Raw genomic sequence first — 22,352 nt, 5'->3', positions numbered from 1 at the left:
CATTGAATTACAGTAATAACTGGTAGTAGTTTGATATTTTGGGAATACACTTATTCACTTTCTTGTCCACGGTTAGATGAGAAGTTGATACCTCCTGAGAGCACTCCAGTGATTCAGCATTATGGTCCTATAACATTGTTAGACTCCGTGTGGACAGTTTAAACAAAGAATCAAAAACAATACTGTAGAACCAGAGATGTCATCTTTTTTATTCCACTCATTCCTCCTGCTGCCTACATTACCCACAATGCAACAATCCAACTGTTTGGTCAAAGATTTGAGCACACTATTGCTAGTAACAGCTAATGAAGCCTTAGGCCTCAAGCAGACATCAGCGGGCTACAGAGGTCTGGTGAGTTCACTCTAACTTGATAGCCCTAGATTTTTCTTTTCAAACTCTCTGGACTGTACTTCAATGTGCTACATGGACAAATCCTAAGTACAGAGTTTTAGCTTGCAGAGAATTAGCTTAATAAAGCATGGGGTAACAGCTAGCTTGGCTCTCTACAAAAGTTTGCATCTCTCTGTAAAACCACAGCCTATCATTTTCAGTTTCTGTTTATAGTTTAAACAAACAAGATATATGTTAATAAGTGAGCCTTTGTCAGGTTTTTAGCTTTACCCTGCTCCAGTCTTTATGCTAAGCTAGAATAATTGCCTAGAAGAATCATTGTCAGGAAGAGCTGAAGATGCTCTCAAGGCTCATGTTAAGCATCATAAGAAATAACTGGTTGATTTAAGGTTAGGGGAAAACATAATGAGGAATAAACAGACTTCACTTCCCTCAGGATCTGCTCCTGTGAGTAACACCTTACCCTGACACTGTGTTGGATTTTTTTTAAATTCATTTTTTCATGGGACTCTTTGCAGTTATGGAAGATCCAGTACTCCAGTATTTTCCTATTAGTAAATGCCTAAGGATGTTCACTTGTTCCATATTACAGTAGATGGCGCTCATCAGTCACTGTGAAGGGCAACCACAGACGTGTAGGGTTGCACACTCACATCAGGACAAATCGTGGACTGAGGTCTGCTGGTGTAAATGTCACCTGATGATCTCGCCACTCTTACACAAACTTCCACATACACATGCTGGCTCCGGGGCCTTGGGGAATTATGGGTAAATCAATGTTGCTCCTGTCTGGCCGTCGTGTTGTCGTTGGCAACTGGGTTGTCATGGTAAACTGCTAAGACAGTGAGCCACTGAGCTGCAGCAGCCAGGTTGAACCCGCACAGGAAGTGTTTAAAAGCGGGTGGGACCTCGACTCAGCAGCCACCATGTTTGTCCTGAAGATAATATGGGCAGTGAGGCGCTGGCACATGCAGCAAACATTTAGTCATGGTAAAACTCTTGCTTCGGTACACAGTAGTTTGGCCTGAATATTATGAGAATTACCCTAATTTCATTTTTGGTTGTTTCTATGCTCTGACTTTCTTTGAGTGTAGGACTTAAAAATGCATTAGAATCAGACTTGCTCAATGAGTTGAAGCATTTTTCTGAGTTTTACATAAGTCAATATAGCATCTCTTGTAGTTATTTACCGAGCTTCTGGAAAACCCAGTCCAGCTGCCCTGTCCATCAGGCCCTGCAGTCAGTAATCCAACCAGAGCTAGGACTGTGAAATTAGCTAATCTCCTCACAGGAAACCCAGCAGGAGCAGCTGTTGGACTGGAAACAAACTGGAAATGAAGCAGCAGTGAGGGACAGGTCGGCAGTAAGAGCAAGAAGTCCAGCCAGGGGAGAAAATACCTCATTGATATTGGATTTGAATCTACTGTGTCTATTGCTGTGACTCTGACCCTTACATCCACTTCTTTGGACCATGTGCCTCATGCGTGAGAAAGAAAAATGCACTGTGAAATCACTGGAATAGTTAAATTACACACAAATTACATGACATTTGATGACATTTTCCTGGATACAGGGGTGATACACCAAAATCAACTATTTAATTGCTAACAGCCAGGTGGTTAGCATTCTAGAAATGGCTAGCTTAGCTCATTACTTATCACAAGACTCCAGGAAATAACTGGTCCCAGCCAAGAAATAGTCTAGTACTAATTAGTTAGCTGTGTGGCCATGAATCTTTATGTTAACCCAAGCTGACTGCCTGCTCGCTGGAGCTTTATATTTAGTGTACAAGCAGGAGAGTGGTATCAGTTTTCTTATAAATCTCAGCAAGAATGCTAAGAACTGTATTTCCAAAAATCAGGAGCGATTGTTATCAGAGGCACAATCTTTGTTATCAGGCTGATGGGAAACATTGTTCCCTTCAGGTGGAGAAAGAATCCTTAGCAATTAGTGAACCTTCACATATCTGCTGTACAAAAAGAAGAAAAATGAAATACCTTAAATTTGAATCAAAATGTGCTTCAGTAGACTCTGAATCCAGTATGAAGGTGAAGGTGAGGAAACTATTTCACTCAGCCAGATTAAGTGTGGAAAATCCGCTATTAAATCTGCGACACCCTGCCTTGAATATGAGCTACTCACACACCTAAATTTCATTAGTGTGGAGTTTTAATGGAACATTCTAGTCTACTATAAAGGTTTAAATGACATTTCACAGACCGTTTTACTCAGTAAAGAGACAAAACACTGAATCTTTGTTAATCTAGATTTTTTTTTCCATGAAAATAAACAAATGTAACATAGTAACACTGATGCACAGTATGAGCCATTTTGCCAGCAGGTGCTGGCACTGTCCCTCAGAAATCCAAACTGGTTGAAACCTTCAGAAATAACTCTTACTGAGTCAAAATGTCAGCAAAGCTCAGCGACCGTCTTTATACTCCTTCACACTTGACGTTTACATGACCAGTTTTATTGTTTCCTTCTTCAAGGCCTGGTGAGCGTTGTATAGATAGGTTGCTCCCAGCCAGAGGGAGGACTGTGCGGAGGTGGTGCTAAGGTCAGGCTGTTGATAAGCGGTGTGGCGTAGGGCCCTCTGGAGGAGTGGAAGTATGGGTACTGATACAAACTGGCAGGGTAGCCAGAGAAGGCGCTGTAGAAACTGGAGCTCTGAAGGTCAGTGTAATCTGACTGGTTTGCAGGAGACGTGGAGGAGGTGGAGGAAGGGCAGATGCCTGAGCTGAGGGAGGTGTACTCCGGTTGTGGTGGTGGAGGAGTGGAGGAGGAGGAACTGCTGTAGTGACCTGGGCTCATCTGCTCCGTTTTAATCTGAGGTTTGGGGCTGGTGTCCTCATGGGTGTCACGACTGGAAGAAGATGGTGGCATTCCCGTGGAGGTCCCACCAGATATTTTGGGTGTCCAAGTGGGAATGCTGTGGGAGTGAGAGTGGATGCTGGGGAGGATGAATGGTCCAGGGGGGTTGTTATGTGTGTGGCTGGTTTCAGGCGGGGTTAGAACAGCTGAGCCGTGGCTGTTGGGAGGCAGGTACTGGTCGAACTCATGGACGTCAAATCCATCGATGGTGCCAATGACGTCAGTGCTGAGCTCTGAGATGTCCACGTTGCTGAAGTCAATGTTCTGGCGGCTGGGAGGTGGAGCAGAGCCCGTGCTGCCGTCCGCAAGCCGGTGGGCGTCATGCTTGCTCCCCACGTGAAGGTCAGTTTTAGGTGTAGTGGGAGGTGTTGGAGGTCCATGAGACTGACCTAGAAATCAAAACAAAGAAAACATAAAATCAGTATTTCCACCACTGCAGCATATTCCCTGTGAAAAGATCTGATTCCTCCTCTCACCTGTCCTGTCTGGATGGTAATGATGGTGTACATCCCCTGTCCCACCCAACCTGGCCACCCCAGGTTCCATCTTATACAAGCCCTGCTGATGTTGCTGCTGTTGGACCAGTGCCGGTCTACAATCCCCTTGACCTGGCTTAGTGCTCTTGCGTCTCCGAGGCTGGTACTTGTAGTCTGGGTAGTCTTTCTTGTGCTGCAGCCTCAGCCTCTCTGCCTCCTCGACGAAGGGACGCTTCTCTGCTTCAGAGAGAAGCCTGAGGAGGAGAAAGGTGAGTTTACTGGAAGTTCCTTTAAATACCCGCAAGTGCTATCTATTTATATTATCTATCTATCTATCTATCTATATCTATATATATATATATATATATCTGTGAAATCACTGGAATAGTGTATAGATACGATTTTAAGATTAAGATTTTACATTAAAATATGTAATGATTGTTTTAAATATAATGCACAGTTAAAGATTACACCACACAACAATATGTAAAAAGGTTAAAATTAGCTTCACATTGACCAACAGTTATATTCTACTTAAACTACACATTAATGCTTCTTTAATCCAATAATAACTGGAGTAATAATTCACATAATTCTGCTTTTTCAATGCAAGACTTTTACTTGTGATAGAGTATTTTTATATTGCAGTATTGCTATTTTATGTAAAGTATGTTTAACTTAATTATTACTCCATCTTGCATGTTAAATTGAATCAGCTGCAGTGCACAGATTTTGCAGGTTCTTTACACTTGCATCATTAATGAAGCAGTTAGCTGAGAATATCGGAGTCATCTGTCTTTTATTAATATGTTTTGTACTGCACAGGGGTGTATATTATTTTCCAAACATTTCTTACTTGTGCAAAGTCCCAGTAACTGAGTTGATCTGATTTCAGTAAAATTCAAACTGAGCTGCATGGAGCACTAACTGCTCATTAGCTGAAGTTGAGACTCGCTGGTTGAGTTCCAGTGCTCACCTCCACAGTTTACCCAGCGTCTTACTGAGCTCAGCGTTGTGCAGATGAGGATACTGGTCCGCCAGCTTCCTCCGCGCCGCCTGTGCCCAAACCATGAAGGCGTTCATCGGCCGTTTCACATGAGGTCTGCTCTTCAGCCCTCTCTCCCCTTGACTGGGCATCGGTACCAGCGACCAGTCGTAACCTTTCAGCACCTGCGACACCGCGTCGCGGATGCAGGCGGGGAAGCGCTCATCCTCCGCGCTGCTCTCCGGTTTGTGCGTATTTCCGCACGCAGTCCCTTGTCCGGCTGGAGAGGCTGAATCCGAACCATGCGGGGACATGGAGCTGTCGCTGCCTGCTGCTGGACTGCAGGGATGGTCCGTCAATGACTTTTTCTCTTCTGTCATGTTTTCCAGTAAAAAGCAGTGAGGATGGTAAAGCCTAACGTCGCCCAAAATTTCTGCACACTTCTCCAAGTGCGTAAAGGCGCACGGCTCTGAATGAAGACTGTTTCACCACGAAGTCAATTAAAATCCTACATTTCTTGACTTGGACTTGCCATCCCCTTCCACAGCAAGACAAGGTTTGACAAGCCAATATTTTCTTTTTCAGTTCTTAAACTCTCTTTAACACCCCTCACCCGCATCTCTCCACCCCTCGTGTCCCATTGGCTTTTGCAAAGGTTTAGTAGTAGAGTTCCTCCTAGTTTGGCAAGAAGAAGCAGGAGGAGGCACAGAACAGTGGTCAATACCAGAATGTAAAACTTTACATTTTTATGATGCTTTTGATTGTAGTCAGCTCAGTAAAAGTTATGGCTGGATTTGATTTGTTCAGGCTCAGAGGAGATGATATTAGATTTCCATTCATGCTGCTTCAGGCTGCACCGCATTTCTGGGACAAATGGCTTTTGCTCCACAACATTAATCTGATGCCAGCAATTATTTTGATATTTAATATACAAAATTCATACATTGAAGTACAACATAAAAATAATACTTATTATTATTGCAGACCTAACCTCCCTCCATATTTGTTTCTCAAATAGATTTTTATTTTATTACTGCAACATCCTTTTTGTAATAATTCTTACTTATTCCGTTTTTACAACAACAACAACAACTATAATAATAATTCTAATAATAATCATCATCATAATTCACTTCCGCGTTTGTGCAGTCACATGACCGTCACCTCCACAAACATGGCGGCCAGCAGTGACAGCTCAGAGAGCACGGTGAGGAGGAGACGCGTGGACGGCAGAAAGACAGAGACAGACTCCGCAGACAGCTGCAGAGAGAATGGAGCAGACAGCAGCAGAGACACGGACACAGAGAAGAGGCGGGAGTCTGTACAGACCGGGACCTTCTGGCTCACTCGTATCGTGCTGCTTCGCTCCGTCGCATTTATTTACTGTGAGTCAGCTGAGCTTTTCAAAATACTTCGCGCCACAGTCACAACTAGACGCGAAGTTCTTCTGTTGTGTACAAGCTGCAGTTCTGTCCTGGGTATTCTGTGGTGTATTTTCCTCTGAAGCTATCAAAGTGACACACAGAAAGCAGTGCAGGCGCTTTCTGTGTCTCAGTTTCTAAACAACATGAGCACAGGTGTGTGGACTGAACTCAGACTCCATGTTTTGCCCTTCAGACCTTTGTGTTTGCCTTCACATCCTGAGGTGACCACACACACTCTGCCATTATAAACAGTTTTGACTGAAATATGAAGACACCTCTCACTTACTGGTGCTACTGTTAATTCTTACTTGCTGATGTACAAAGACCCTTTCAAAATAAGGTTTAAAAAGACAGTATCTGTGTTTCTAAGCAGTGTACATGGAGAGGTAGAGCACTGAACTGCATCTCATCTCATTTCCTGTAGTGGTGGCGTTCAGCGTTGCTTACAACCAGAACAAACAGCTGATAGGTGAACATGGTCTGATGCCCTGCAAGAGCTACCTGAACAGTGTCAAGCGCTACGTGGGGGGGAAGGTAGGCATGGCCGCCCTGGCGTACACACCGTCCATCCTCTGGTTCTTGGACTGGGACGACATGGATGCCAACCTGGACGGCATCGCCCTGGTGGGGATGGCTCTGTCTGCATTTGTGCTGGTGACAGGAATGGCCAATATGGTGATCATGGTGACGTTGTGGGTGCTTTACCACTCGCTGGTCAACGTGGGACAGCTGTGGTGAGTCTGAGATAGACACACCGAGTGACTCACAAACAACAGTTGTATATTGTTGCTGAACAAATACATGAACGAACCCACAGAGAATTATCACCCAACTATTAAGTGACTATTTGGCAGCTGAAGAACCTGATCGGTTTCATTAGGAGTTTGTGGATGATTATTATGAAGAAAGTGATAATGTTAAAGAATGCATCAGAATCCTTACTTTGCAGAATCATTTCTGTTTTCTTCTCTGCCTCTCTCTAGGTACTCCTTCGGTAAGTGAACTTCATGATCCACACCAAGAGACTCGCACAGTTTTCAACCTTAAAACCTGTGATTCCCCTCGTCAAAGAGAAGTGGATTAGAGACAAAACATTTATGTGAGACACTCAGGTTTGGATACCATTTTAGCTCAGTGTGGTAAAATCCCTCAAACTAAGCTTGTGTATACACTGAGCTTATCTGACACATCTGATACATGAATTGAGATACTTTAGCCTGATGTTTTTAGAGGATAAATTAACATGAAGAGGAGATGTCTGTCCAATCCTATTATTTAATTCAAGGAGGGTTACGAATGGGCAATTAGTATGAAGAGTCTAGTTGTAGGAGTCATGGATCATACCCATAATGCATAATAATCACTGCACAGAAATCTACTTTTATGCTTATGCTTCAAAATCTCACCAGCAGCTTTCTCATGATTGTTTCCCAACGTGTTTACAGCCAGTCATTTGGTTTAAACCCAGTCACTGGCAGAATTAAGGCTTATTGACATATAGTACATTACTGTGAACCCAGTAAACCATCATGAATATAACAGTAAAGAGGGAGGACAGGGAGGAAAGAAATAAGAAAGTATAAATAGGAGGTTACATGTAGGGCTCAGGCCCAGATAAGTGGCGAGGTCAGTGGCAGCTCTCTGACTGGTTAATGACACTTTGTAGTCAGAGACGCCAGGCCTCTGTCTGTGGTTAGGAGCTGTGGCTTCTATTCCTCTTTTTAAAAAACTTTTTTTTTAATTTTCCTCTCACTCACACTGTCTTTCTCCCTTCTCTCCCTCTTTTCTTTTGGACCTATTATCACCCTGTGACTGACAGTGCAGCTTCAAGTCTGCAGACTAAGCTCCTCCAATTGTTCCCAAGTCTAGACTAAAAACCAGAGGCTGGGGGTTTGTGCTGTTAGGGGCATTAGTGGCAGACACTGTTCGCTCACTTGAACCTCTTTTTAGAAATACAAAGCTACAATATTGCTTCTAGTAAGGTAAACTTGAATATAATCAAATTATATTGGATTTGTTTTTAGTCATGCTAGCTTTGTGGTTTTATGAATTACAATGCTGGTTTGTGGGTCAGTCAGGCCACCGCTTTGGTCCAGACTAAAATATCTCAACAACTATTGCCCAGAATTTTAGCGGAGACATTGATACCCCCCTCAGGATGAGTTGTATTTATTTTGGTGATCTGAATCGAGTGCGGCCTGTTGTCATTAAGCACTGTTTGTTTTTCAGTAGCACACTGCACCTCATATAAGAAAAGCACTTAACAGGTGATATTGTGATTGTCTGTGATGTGCAGGTTGGGAGAGCCAGCTGTTGGAGACGGGCTTTCTGGCCATTTTCTTGTGTCCGGTTTGGACTCTGTCCCAGGTCCCCCGCCGCTGCCCCCCCTCCCTCACCTGCATCTGGACCTTCAGGTGGCTCATTGTCCGCATCATGTTAGGAGCTGTGAGTAAAACATTTTACAGATACGGAGAATGTATCGCTTAAACTAAAGAGCACAACAGAAAAGAGATATTTTCTGATGAGACCAAAATATTGTCCAGCCAGTTTTTGACACCATAGAAACAGGCTTCATAGCTTCTATTATCCAGTATTTTAAGACATGTTTAATATTCAGTATTCTTTTCCATCATGCTTTTTGCTGCCTCTTTCCCTTCATTGAACTTCTCACAGCAGTTATTTAACTTGTTAAACACAATAAAAACCAATCAAATGGAATTTACATTGGGGCTCTCCCTTTCCTAAAACCCCTCTACTGCCAGCAGCACCTTGACTAACACGTTTCCCGTGGGGACACCCTGCATAGATGTGGATATTTCTGTCTAGGAGGAAGCAGATACTATAAATTCAAACAGAAAGATTTTCACTACACACACACACACACACACACACACACACACACACACACACCTGAATACATTCAGCAAGACAGTGTGTGAAGAAATGAAACCATTTCTCAGCAGCATAATTCCCTGGGATATTCCAGTGTTTGTCCTCCTGATTTCAGGCCGTTTCTCTTGGAGCTGTGCTTTGCAATAAAACCCTGCCAGTATTTAGAAATCCAACCCAAATATATGGTCGTCTAAACAACATGTCTGGTTGTTTGACAGTTTCCATGGTGAATTTCAGACCACCGACTGGGTTTTATCTGCCAATCACTGTGGTTACCACAAACCCAGTTGGGTTTTTCCTATTAGGACCGTGAAGAGAGATGAAACACAGGGGTAGCACCTCAGCTGTAGGTCACTCGAAAGCTGAAGAGACCTGACTTTATTCCTTTATTTGGAAAGTTACATTTGAAAACACCTCATGCGAGCTTATTGTTACAGAATCTTTAACTGCAGAAAGGTCATGTTTAATCACTGAATTATCATGTGCAGGAAGGTAAAAGAAAATTCTGTTGGTTCACAAAAAAAGAATAAATATGATTTTATGCTTTTTATTTATTGTTTGCCCATCATGCAATATTTATGTAAAATTTTGGAACAGAGCTATGTATGCAGGTGCCTCATGTACAATTAGAAGCTTACAAATTCAGTTAGACATTGAAAGTTACTGAAAACAGGATGGTTATTTCTGTACCTGATGTGCAACAAACAGAAATGTATTCAGCAGCTAATTGAATGATCAAATAATGGTTAATAATTTTCATGCAAAAATCTCAGATGGTCCCAGCTTCTTTTGTGTTTTCTCTGCTTTTTTCTTTTCTGAATTTTAATTAAATTGAATATTTTTAGGGTTTAGACTGTGGGTTGGAGAATATAAGACATTTAATGACATCACTGGGCACTAGGAAATTTTCATAACATTAATTTGAATTTGTCATACTAGTTTCCTAGTTCAAATTAAACCCACCATTATAGTAGTGATATGTAAATTCTGCTTGTGTATGTTTTTTGTTGTTGTTTGTTTATCTTTGAATGTTTGAATGACTAATATCTGGTGAACAGCTCACCCTCAGCCCACTGGGATCAGCTGATTAGATTCTGGTGATAATCCAGATCTGGGATTTTCATAATGACATTTTCATTTTTTGATTATTTATAACAATGCTGCATTCAAGCGCTGGCAAGAATGTCTGACATCCAGAACTTTAATGTTAAGTTCCAAATAGCATTCACATGCTGTTTTGTCAGGAAATCACATCCAGATGCTAAACAATAAACAAAGGAAACAGTCACAGAGGCTCTGACTTTGTATGTTGAGGAAATGTTATGGATTGGCTGAGTTTTAGGCTCTACGAAGGTTTTTTTTGCCCAAAATGCTTAATTGATGGTTGTACTGAACATCATCAGAGATTAGATGAGATTACGGTGGAAGAACTCTCATTTTTGAAACTGCAATATGGCAGCAGAGCAAAGACTCGAATCCTAGTGACTTTGTGTGGCATCTCAGCAGTGCTAAGTAAAGTACAGCCCCTTCAGCAGTCGCTCAGGGTTTGATCCGCTCTGGTCACAGCCATCTGACAGCCTGTGGTTCACCACAGCTCTGAGACTTCCACAGAATTCCCGCCTGTGAAGATGCCATGTCTTAGCATACATTTCAAAGAACCCCTCATTCGCAGGAATCAAGTGGGAACGGGGGGGGATGTATGAGCCCACCCATCATGTGTCTTGACTGTGTTTTTGCAGCATGACTAAGAAAAGTTGTCACTCTGGGTACTGTTTACATGGTTGAATCTCTGATGTTAAGTGATGCCTCTTTTTTCTGTCGCGACATCAGGGCACATGTCACTGTGGCATCTGTATGAAGCATGAGAGAAAAGAATCCAAATGCACTGATACTTAGAGTTTACATGCATGTGATAGGCTGATATGCTTTGATGTTACTAGTGGTTGCACTAGTTGTGTGTAAAGACAATACAATACATTTAAATTGAGGAATGAAACATCATGTAACACAGATTTGTCATTATTTTTTCTCTCCATACTTTTGTGAAAAAAGCAAAGTATAGAGCACACTCAAGCTAATGTAATGCTAATCAAGTTTATTGACATAGACATATTTGCTACATAATACATGAATTACCTTTATTGATGTCTCCATTAGCATAGCTGCATATGTTTAATAGATCATGCACATTATGGTGGGACATTAAACTTGCTCTGATGCCTTTTAATTTGTACTGCAGCAGCTTGTTTACATCCTCAGCTGACTGTGAGGGTAATCAGGCGACAAACCACAAAAAGTGGTGCTAATTGGAGCTGAGTGGCTCATAAGCACTGAATACTCTGAAATACAATTAGTCATGTTTGCATAAGGGAAAACTGATTTGAAGCCTTATAGCCCTTTTTTCTCTCCTTTTCCTTACAGTTAAATTATGTTGAGGTTGCTGTAGACTTCAGTTCGGACACAGCCCGGTAAATGCATATGGTCTGGTTTTGCCGTTTGATGACTTTGTTAGAGTGATGAGTTTCAGACCATTTGTTCACATGTGTGTCAGCCTTTCACCATCTGTCCATGTTACTTTATTTCCTCATCATTTTCAAGGCTCCTGGATTCTCTTCAAGTTGGCCCTGAAGCCTTCAATGGCTCAGTCCAATCAGCTCTTTCCTGTATGGCCCAAACAAAAAAATTATGTGGAAGTCTTTTCTTTTCTTTTTTTTTTCCTGTACTACCTTTTGTACCAGGGCAGTTCACCCATCTTTACATGCTGGCAGTTTTCTGATAGCGTAGTATTTGCCACCGCCAGACAAAAACACCTGCATTTAAGAAACATTTTAGGGAATATTATGATATTAACTTAATTTTTGTTCATCATATACAGATCTAGGTCACAGATGTAGTTGGCATTATCTTAGCACAAAGACTGGAAGCAACTGTTTCTTCTGCAGCTTTTCATAACTAGCTTACTTGCTATTTCATTAGCAGGTAAGCTAGTCACAGGTTTTGTCCATGGTAGAGTTTCTACAGTGCTAACAACTGAGAGTGTAGCATTAATTTTTGTGCGAAGGAGAACCTGTTTGCTGAATAATGCTGTTTTTTTTTTTTTGTCACAGAATGAGTTAATGTTGCGCCTTTCTTGTGGAGAAACTTTAAAATGGCTAATTTCTCTGCTAATGTTTATGAGCTTCCTGTTTAAAGTGCTGCATGGCAGGGGGATTGTGAATTGGATGACACTTTTCACTGCTGGCAGGAACATCTCTGTGAAGCACTCCAGCAGTTGGAAACGCTAAGCTAGGTGTGGAGTTTTGGGTGTTAAATGGGATTCGAGTGTTACAGTGAGAGCCTGCAATTTAACTTGATTATGTGTTGGTGTCTACTGGGAAAGACACCAACAGAACATGTACAAATTTATAGGTGCTGCAGTGATGAGTATGTGGAGTATCACTGATTTTGAGGTGTACAAGTGTTGTTAGAGAGGTCCCTTTTTTTTTTTCTTTTTTTTTTTTTTACTATGAACTGTCTGAACTGTGGCTTTGATCCCAAAGGGAAATATTGAGGAAAAATCAGGTTTTCCTCTCTTTAAACTATAAGAAATTACAGGAACAGTCTGGCAAAAAGCAGCTTCGTAAAGGTTAGAGTTTATTTCTGCTAATTCAGTATGTTCATGGCAGAAGGTTCTGTAATACTAATGCTGGATTTAACTGAATACATTCTGTACATTGATACTTGTCGTTCTGTGTAGACAGGGTGTGTGGCTACAGACAGGGCACCTCTGATCAGTCACCCTTTACTGCCCCTCTTGACTCTTTTTCTTTCTCAGATTTGAAGCACAAAAACTTGACTCCGCTTCCTAACCTTGGTGCCTGCTCTATATAACAGTCCAAACTGATTAAACACTATGGTTGGATAGGCTTAGGTACATGTTTAGATAGTAGCGCACACTAAATGTTGGGAGTTAGTGGTTGCATTCAATGTCTTTGGCAGAAAACAGGATGAGAAGTACTGTAAATTCAGTGCTGTATTTGAAACTTTGTAGCATTTAGTTTATTTAGTCAGCTTAGAGAAGGACGCTGAACTATCAGTTTACTCTTGAAAAAAAGTCATTTTTTAGATGCTTTGTCTCCCAATAAATGCTTATTTGACTTCTTTCTGTGAGAAAGATATGCTGGAAAAAAGCCATAACCTTATCCATCAAAGCACTGAATCCATGACCACTTATATAAATGACGCCCTGGTGGTGCTGTTACCATGGCTCCTGTTGCTTTCTTTTTTAAGTCCTCTTTTCATCGTTGGAATCCAGGGTAAACCTTTGCTTGCCAGTCTCTCACACTTGAGATGACGGGGTTTACCTCATGTCACTTGCATTTTCGTCAAAGTCTCAATGTACCTGGAAGACAAGACTTGTGGTCTCTAACTCAGTTGTTTTGGAAGAGGCCAAATTTCTGTATTTAGAGCATTTACAACCTTTTGGTAGCAAACGCCAAATGCCAATTTTCCAGTTTATTTCTAGTAGAAACTTGTCCACAAATTACAACTTTCTAGTAAACCATCCTACACATTTTTGAAGTCTATATAAGAGGGTCATAGTTGTGTAGAAATATATCTGTTAAAACTCTCAGTTTAATCCTGGTGGTGGTCCTCAAGGAAACCTACTGAATTCCTCTAGGTGTCCTTTCCCCAGGCTCTGTTTATGTCAGAGGTCTGAATCTCAGGTTATAATTGTTGACATTTCAGGATCTCATGATTGAATTGGATTATCAGCAACATCTTCGGCAGCAGCATCTCAACAGCCAGCAGCTGCAGGCGACAGCCAAGCTCATAATCAGAATGAAATGTCCTGGTTTTTCTAAATCTGGTTAAAGAGGTTAGCGGCCGATTTATTCCACATTCCAGTGCCAACCACATGACGGGCTGATGTGTCAGTATTGACAGTCTCGTGTCCTGGATAGCACTCTCTCTGCTGAGTTTATTTGGGGGGAAAAAAGGCGCAGGACTGAGGACACGTTTCTCTGTAATTCTGGTCCTGACTGAGGTTTATTGTTTATTTCCTATTTTATGAAAGGAGCATTCTCAAACATATTGTGAGCTATTTTGAAATAAGTGTTTAATTTACCTTTTTCTGTATTGATTTTCAGTAACCTGCCTCATACACTAAAATGATCATCAGTATCGCCTGCTATGAGTATCGACAGCCTTGTGCTATCATAGCCCTGTGCTATTATTATTCTCAGGGATATTTTTATTTGTGGGATAAATGCTCTTGTTCAGTTCCTAACACCCTGTAAAGTTAGATTTATTAGAGCTCATTGCCAGTCTCGTGTGAGCTCTGAAGGTCAGGACAGCTAATGATGTGTTCAGACAGCAAGCAAATTAAATTAGTTATTTCAGATTTGATTTTTAAGGGCGACTCCTCACTTTATAATGTGCAGGTGACTGAATTTGTAGCTGGAGTTGTTTTGTAAGTGTCAGTGCACTGTTTCTATGGTGACAACAACATCAGAAGGAGCTTGTTTAGCTACTATGCTTATGCTTTCCTTGAACTGTTTCAGCTGGATATGTGATTTAAATGACTGCAGTCTGTAATCTGATTTTATAATGGACTGTTGGTGGTTGCTTATTTTACTTGAGTAAAACAAAGTGGTTTCTGCTGCAAAGTGTGAAGGTAGTGCAACCTCTAAACAGGTGTTCATGTTCTCTGTCTTTTCCAGGGTCTCATTAAAATCAGAGGGGACAAATGCTGGAGAGACCTCACCTGCATGGACTACCACTATGAGGTGTGTATATTATGTCTGTTTATTTAAAGTACACAGTGTGTCTTTCCAGTGCATGGGTTTCTCTGCACTGCGTGTCATGCGATTAAATTAGCCTGTTACAGTACATAATCATTCTCAGTGTTCTACCCTCCACCCATAAACTGATTAAAGTGCAGCTGAGCCTTGCTTTCTGTCTGCTGGAGCTTTTTTAATAATGTCACTCATTGCCAGTCTTACATATGAACTCTGAAGCTCTGAGCTCTTGAACTCAAATTTAAGATTTCACATGAAGACAATAATCTAAGCAGCAGTCCACATCACAAAGATATTCAGTTAACAAAGATACAAAAAAGCAAAACACAAAACGCATTAGGAAACAAATGCCCATGTGTTCATCCATCAGATTCAACATCACATTAACATTTACTTCAGTATGTCATGTCATGTTTCAGGTAAATATAAGTCGAATAATCAGTCTCACTTTAGCTCTGTTTTGATCACCAAGTTTCGGGTAAAATATCTGTCTCTTTAGTGGCCAAATGGTCCACTAAGATCTCTGGCTATATGTCAACTCTTAAGCTCTAGAAATGACACTGATGAGTGGGGAGACTCAACCAAAACAGTCAACAAACAATGAGCTGAAAGTTGCTGAAACACTTCATTCAACTGAGGAGAACAGAAACGTGGGATCATAATTCTCTGTGGCTTTGTCACTTTGAGTGACACCATTCACATTAGACACAGTCATCTGACCCATTTTTAACATACACATCTTCATTAGAGCAGATTTAAAATATACTTTGCTCATGAAAGCGTTTGCATTTTTACTTGGTACCTGGTTCTTTGTTCTTAGGAAAAATGCTCTGTTGCACATTAAATTATACATTTGACATTTCCAGATGCAACAGCAGTTAAATATGAGAGCATGGTTAGCATGAACACTGACCAAAAATATAAGAGAAACTCAAATTTTCTCAACATAAAATACCAAGCCTCTGGGAAGTGCATCAACACCACATCAGTGAATTCTGAGAACCCAAGATTTAACCAAAACTATCAAATTACAAGTTCAATTGACACTTGTTGCACTGCAGTGTTGTTGTAAATTATTCTTGAGGCAGCAGAAGTAAAGAAAAAACAAAGATTATTTTCTGAAATACTACTTTTTAAATTTCCCAAAGGCTTCTTTTTATGATGATCTGAACGTCAAAGACTTAGCCAGAAATATAAGAACATTGTGCCTTGGCTTTGTCGACTGACTGATGACAAGACAGCGATGAACTCACATCAGCCTAACCACACCAGGGCAGCACATTACAGTAACCGCTGTCGAGGGTTTCAATAAATCAGCCTCTTACACAGAGCGTGAGGTTGTGCAAGTCCAGTGTTTGCTTTTCCCCCTGTGGGACGTTCAACCGCTCTGACCCACACTGCTCTGTGTTAGCAAGCCGCAGAGGGAGGAGGGCCATCTTCTGTAATTAACATAGACAGGAATACACTGGCTCCTATGGGACCGGATGACTGGAACTGACACATATCAAGAATACAATATAGATACTCACAGTCTTAAGTATAATGGGAATGTCTTACACACTGTAATACACTGGCTCCTGTGGGACGTGATAGCTAGTGCAGTTTGGGATAGTTCCCATGGTTAGAACAGCTTTTGCATTGCTAATACCATGTAAAATAATAGACCAGTGGTTCTCAAACTTGGGGGTTTGTGAGATGAAAAATGAGTGAAGACAAATGCTATCCATTGTACTATTTTTATCATGTCAGTTGCAGGTGAAATTTTTTTATAGATGCCAAAACACTGCTCAGAGTTTTATAGTATTATAAGGAAGGAAGTTCTGGAAAATGATGTGACATTTGTGATCATTTTATCACAACAATGGCATGGTTAACAGTAGAAATACAGACAAATATCAAACAGCAGAGGACATTAAAACTAAGGCTAAGTGAGCATAATTCCTTAAGGCAGAGTGACTTACTATAATTATGCAGTGGTAGAGAAAACTCTTGGGTACATGGAGCCTTTCAATGACAATTTACAAAAAAATCTAAATATAATTTAGCAGTTCAGTGATGCTTTGGTTCCAAATTCCAATGGCTAGGAGGAACCAAAGTCATGATTATAATGCCTATACAGTTCATATTTTAAATGAAGCACAAGTCAACCCGCTACAGAGGCAGCATGTGCACTAGATGAACTTTAGCAAGGAGAGTCATCTGTAACATCAGAATGTCAGCAGGATATTTTCACATGTAAATCAGCACCGTGTGGCTTTCAATTTACTGAACCGTGATTTATATATAAATATATTGTGTGTGTCAAGAAGGCCTTTCTCATGTTTGTGTATGGGCCCTTTACGGTTTAGATCAACTTATTTTATGTGGTTCTCTGTTGTGTCTTTGTGCATTTCTGTTCTATTTTTGGTGGTTTGGTTTCCTTAATCTCTTCCATAAGGAGAGATCTCATGTTTTTTAAAGGTTGTCCTAAGAAACTTGGTTCTTACAAGAGTAAAGAGTTACTCCAGACTCTCGACATGTTACTCAACAAAATATACCGTCTTTTATGGCTGCTGTGTGTTACCAAACTTGCACAGATACATTGGCAAATATTGCTTATGATTTAATATAAGTAACAGTTTTTTATAACTACCTCTAATGACCTTGTTTAAAGCTGGAGTGTTGAATTTAATCTTTTGGGGGCAAATTCCAAAAGCTAGAAGCTTATTAATGTCTTATGATGGAAACATTAGCAAAAGCTGGCTACTCATATACCTAGCAGATACAAAGCAACATGATCATCACATTCATGTCCTTATTCTTGACAAATATAATTGTAACATCACATAAAAATATCTTTGTGTCTCATTGATTTTCTATGAGAGCCATTGGAGCTCAGTCATATCAAATCAGTCAACAAAAATATGCAAGAATGGTTGAAAACTCCATTGATTTGTAGATTTTGTTGTTGATTCTCAGTGGGATCAGAGGTACCAGCAAAGTTTTTACATTACGGGGAGTCATTTTAGTCAGAGTTCATATCAAATCACTGTGCAACAGTTAAAAAAATGATGAGGCCTTCTTGTATTGTAGCAATTTCTTCTGTCTAGCATGATACCAAGAGGCAGCTGTTGAGTGCCTGAAGATAGGTGGTTTGCTTTAAGGCTAGTGCTAGCTTGACCTCCAGAAGTTGTATGTTATAGCTTTAACTGAACTGTGAATCAAACTCTGAAATGGGAAATGCTTGCAAAGGGAATTCTTCTCTTTACATGGTGACAGGTTTTTAGTGCTGTTTAAAATGTAATTTAATGGAGGGTATCAGAAAATGTGCTGTCACCTGGCATATTACAATATGGGCCTTATTCCATGCTGGGTAGGTTTCCCTGACCTGCTCCATCCCCAGCTGTCAATGGCCTTAGGGGTAATGTAGATTCTCTCTCTCTCTCTCTCATACACAGCACTGGAAGCCACTGGCGCCAGGTGAAGTCTTATTAACCCCCTCTGACACACTGCTCTCTTTCAGACCTGCAGAGGAACTGCAGATCTCCTCCTGTCCTGACTCTCAGGGGGCTACGTCGGTGTGTTTTGGCACAGTTGATGTTTTGTTTGCTTTGGTTTGTTTGTTGTAGTGCAGCTAGTTTGCAGGCCAGGTGGGGTTGTTTGGTTGTCTGAGGTTGCAGGCTCTTTGCCCTTGGATTTCCTGGCATGTTTTGGTTAGCTATAGGTTAAAAAACCCATTTTTTTCTTCCATTAAAAAGAGTATATACCAGCGTGCCAACAGTCTTTTCTTTTTCCTTCCACCTATTTCTGTGCTATATTTATTTTACGCCACCTCACCTGAAACTGTTTGCGTGTTCAACTATTACACGGTTTGCATGCAACCACCTAATGCACACACACTTAATCATACGTACACAAACACTGCACATCTCTGTATGAAACCTCTGAGTGTTTTTTTGTGTGTAGGTGGGTTTTCCTTCATTTGAATAAAGTTCCATCTTAATTTAGACATGGAAATGTTTCCCCTCGAGGTGTGGCACCATAAATTACTCTCCATCCTGGGCTGAGACGAGAGTTTAGTGCCAAAGTAAAGCGGAGAAAACGTCCATCTTGAGCAGCAGAAGGAGTCTATGTTTAGAAAATGTTGCAACAAGTACTGGAGCATAGCAGACACTGGGCATAATCACATTTTGATTTCTCGTGTTTTTTTGTTCTGTGTAGAAATTCATGAAAAAATCCATTGATTCAAATTCTTGATTATCAGGACAACCCCCACTTTGTAGCAACCATCATTTCAAAGTCTCAACTTCACCTGTTCTCTGTCACCCCTCTCCCCATTTCTTTCCAGACCCAGCCAGTTCCCAACCCTCTGTCCTACTACATGCACCGTTCCCCATGGTGGTTCCATCGCTTCGAGACATTGTCCAACCACTTCATCGAGCTCATTGTCCCATTCTTCACCTTCCTGGGCAGGCGGATGTGCATGGTCAACGGAGCAATCCAGATCCTGTTCCAGGTAAAACAACCTATTCACCAACCCATGGGATTTCTTATTCAAAGCAGAGTGTTCACAAAACGGGATTGTAATGCAGTCAATACAGTAATGTGTGTATGACTTGAGCTTGATTTTTATATTTCGTATAGAGCCGTCAAAAAGGTTGATTTCAGGGGATGTTTTATCACATTTATCTGTGTTTTATTGCATTACATGTCCTGAGGATGCCTTGTCATGCCGAAGTGAGGCAATATAATCATCCCCTGCTTTGTCTTTTGTGCTGCAGGTGGTTCTGATAGTGAGTGGGAACCTCAGTTTCCTCAACTGGCTGACCATAGTTCCCAGTCTGGCCTGTTTTGACGATGCATCCCTCAGCTTCATGTTTCGCTCCGGAGGAGGAGCCAAGAAGGCAGTGCTGGAGATACAGAACGAAGATGCAGCCGGACGAACCCCCAAACCCACCAAAGGTATTTAGATTCAGAAAGACATAGCAATACACACAGTTTCTTTACCTTTTTTCTGTCTGTTTCTCTTTCAAAGTTTGGTATTTTATTTTGAAATTAAACTGATACACCGCATGGGTATTATTTACAGTAGAAACCAATGGCCTATGTAGATACAGGGTCTGGTCATACTGGTGATGGAATTATGGGAAGGAAAGGGATTAGCACTTGGACAGCTGAGTAGCTGGGAAAAGTATGACATATGGTTTATTGGAATTTAATGTGATGTCGCCTACATTTTTTTACAGTACAGACTGGTTAAAATGTTATAAAAGAGTGAGAGTGGCCTCTCCCTAATTGGTCTCATTGGACCCATTAGTGTCTTTACTTTATTGTAAGAAGATGTTGAATATAAAACAGGCTTTTACCCTAAGTGTGAGCATGTTTTAATCATTTGAACAGCCCTAGAAAGTCTGTAAAAAGTGTTAGTTGGATTATGCTGATGTCTTTACCATGCATGGGATAAGCAGGCAGACACAGGTAGGAAGGAACTGATGCAGACTCAGCCAACATTTGTCAATACCAGTCGGCCCATGATCTAACAGGCCAAACCTTTTCCACTGAGGAAGTGTTAAAGTGATCACACGCATATAAACACACACAGACTTACACTCTTAGTAGCACTGACTCTGACACGTCACACCCACCACCCAAATGATGAATCCCCTTCTAGGCCAGACACTAACAAATATGTCACCTTGATTTAAGCTCTAATTACAGTTTTCCCTTGGGCCGCTCAGTTTCATTTTGAAATTTGGGAATATACAGCTGTGAGATGCATTATTTTTCTAAAAGTCAACAGAATTTAACAAGTAAACAAACGATGTAGCAGCTCCTTCAGGCTAAAAGGGAGCAATGACGTGCATCCCTGCAGTTTCATCAAATTTGGCTCAGGGTGTTGTAGATAGAGTATAATGGATGGATAGGCAGACTGGAGCTGATCCATGAAGCACAAATGGATCCAGTTTCCTTACTGTGTTCATGTCGTTCTGTTGTTTTTCTTGTGTGTGTCAGGTATGTTGATTCGTCGGGTGGTGAACATTTCTCTGGGCATTCTGATTGGCTTCCTCAGCATTCCTGTGGTGATGAACCTGATTAGCTCCAGGCAGGTGATGAACACCTCCTTTGACCCGCTGCGCATCGTCAACACCTACGGGGCCTTTGGCAGGTACAGTACTGAAACGATTTAATTTAATGTTTTTTAAAGGATGTTTTAAAATGAACTGCACCACGAGTACAATAAAGGAGAAAGAAGTTTTGTTTGTGACATCTTTCCAGGAAAAGAAGTCCTGGCTGTAACTATTTAATCTTGTTTTCCAAAATTTTGGACCCGCCTTAATGACGGCCCCTCTCCCTTCCTCATCCAGCATCACTAAGGAGCGTACCGAGGTGATTTTCCAGGGCACACTGAATCCTGATCCCAAGGACCCTGAGGCAGTCTGGGAGGAGTACCAGTTCCAGTGTAAGCCAGGGGACATTTACAGGCGACCGTGCCTCATATCGCCGTACCACTACCGGCTGGACTGGCTCATGTGGTTTGCTGCCTTCCAGGTACATGCTTATAGTTTTTGTGATAATTGAGTTAATTGTTTTTCCACCAGAGTTTAATCAGTGGAAAGGCTTCAGCATGTTGTATTCACCTACAGTGTCTGGACACTAGGGGGCAGTAGTTCCATGATTTACACAGACTTCGTCTCGGTATAACCTGACGCTGGGTGTTACCCGTCTCTAATCTCCCTCTCTTTTCTGTGCAGACCTATGAGCAGAGTGAGTGGGTGATCCACATAGCAGGACGTCTGCTCTCCAACGACAGCACAGTCCTCTCCCTGCTCGACCACAACCCCTTCCAAGGCAGAGACCCCCCCAGGTAACCACAGAGAACGCAGTAACGTTCAGAGCAGTGTGTCTTTCCTTCTGAACACAGCGTGATCTTTATCCTCCACTTTGACTTAAGAGCTTTTATTGCAGTTTGCACCTGTTATTTCTGTTATTTCCTGTAGTAGCACATACTTTTCCTATTAATTATCAATCTGTCATTTTACATAGGCACATATGCTCATGAGTAATTATTGTCTGTCCTGTAGTGCCCTCTGGTGAAGCACAGAGTATATAATGTTTTTCTCTTGCTAAAAAGAAATCTGAACACAAAGAGGGTTAGGGAAGGTATTTGGATACAAGAAGCTGGGGTTTTAAAAGTCTTTGTTTCCTGGGACTTCACCCCCCCGTGTCCTCCTCCCTCTCAGGTGGGTGCGAGGAGAACATTTCAGGTACAAGTTCAGTCCGCCGGGCAGTGCCAGCGCAGCGCAGGGGAAGTGGTGGCTGAGAAAACGCATCGGAGCCTACTTCCCTCCTGTGGACCTGGAAGGACTCAGGGGCTACTTCCAGTCCAGGAACTGGCCCCACCCACATATACCACCAAACAGGAGCTAAAGACAAGACCTGAGACAACAGCACCTAAAGGTGATCACTGAGGACTACAGTTCGATAGAAGTTAGTCTCAGTGTGATACTGCCGGAGCTGAATAAATGTTACAAGGAGGGACCGAGGGTCCGATTTTTGGGTTTCATGAAGAACTGCTTAATAAAACGGTTA

The 22,352-nt window shown here is 41.5% G+C and overlaps 1 protein-coding gene across 5 annotated transcripts; it reads left to right on the top strand.

Annotated features, from left to right (window-relative positions):
• The first annotated feature begins 192 nt into the window (after positions 1 to 192).
• On the top strand, positions 193 to 22,336 carry lmf1 (lipase maturation factor 1). Of its 5 annotated transcripts, none has more exons than XM_018685526.2 (13): positions 194 to 352; positions 5,077 to 5,243; positions 5,837 to 6,072; positions 6,536 to 6,845; positions 7,095 to 7,105; positions 8,408 to 8,556; positions 14,706 to 14,771; positions 19,111 to 19,278; positions 19,544 to 19,724; positions 20,775 to 20,928; positions 21,128 to 21,311; positions 21,515 to 21,627; positions 22,004 to 22,336. In XM_018685526.2, exons 3-13 carry the CDS (start codon positions 5,841 to 5,843, stop codon positions 22,188 to 22,190), a joined length of 1,755 nt encoding a protein of 584 aa, XP_018541042.1. In that variant the 5' UTR covers positions 194 to 352; positions 5,077 to 5,243; positions 5,837 to 5,840; the 3' UTR covers positions 22,191 to 22,336. The 5 variants fall into 5 exon arrangements, with proteins under 5 accessions (XP_018541043.1, XP_018541042.1, XP_050922095.1 ...); XM_051066138.1 differs by lacking the exons at positions 5,077 to 5,243; positions 5,837 to 6,072 and adding exons at positions 3,358 to 3,538; positions 3,766 to 3,971; XM_051066139.1 differs by lacking the exon at positions 5,077 to 5,243.
• The last annotated feature ends 16 nt before the right edge of the window (positions 22,337 to 22,352 follow it).

The sequence above is a fragment of the Lates calcarifer genome, linkage group LG23 (assembly GCF_001640805.2).
Source record: "Lates calcarifer isolate ASB-BC8 linkage group LG23, TLL_Latcal_v3, whole genome shotgun sequence".
Classification (NCBI taxonomy): domain Eukaryota; kingdom Metazoa; phylum Chordata; class Actinopteri; family Centropomidae; genus Lates; species Lates calcarifer.
This window is presented reverse-complemented; position numbering and strand designations above follow the sequence as displayed.

Bases quoted from the DNA above. Each gene is read 5' to 3' on its own strand.
- lmf1 (XM_051066138.1), top strand. From the start codon at position 3,432: ATGGTGCCAATGACGTCAGTGCTGAGCTCTGAGATGTCCACGTTGCTG. The intron at 21,312-21,514 runs GTACATGCTTAT...TTTTCTGTGCAG, and splicing joins TGTGGTTTGCTGCCTTCCAG to ACCTATGAGCAGAGTGAGTG. The intron at 21,628-22,003 runs GTAACCACAGAG...CCTCCCTCTCAG, and splicing joins CAAGGCAGAGACCCCCCCAG to GTGGGTGCGAGGAGAACATT.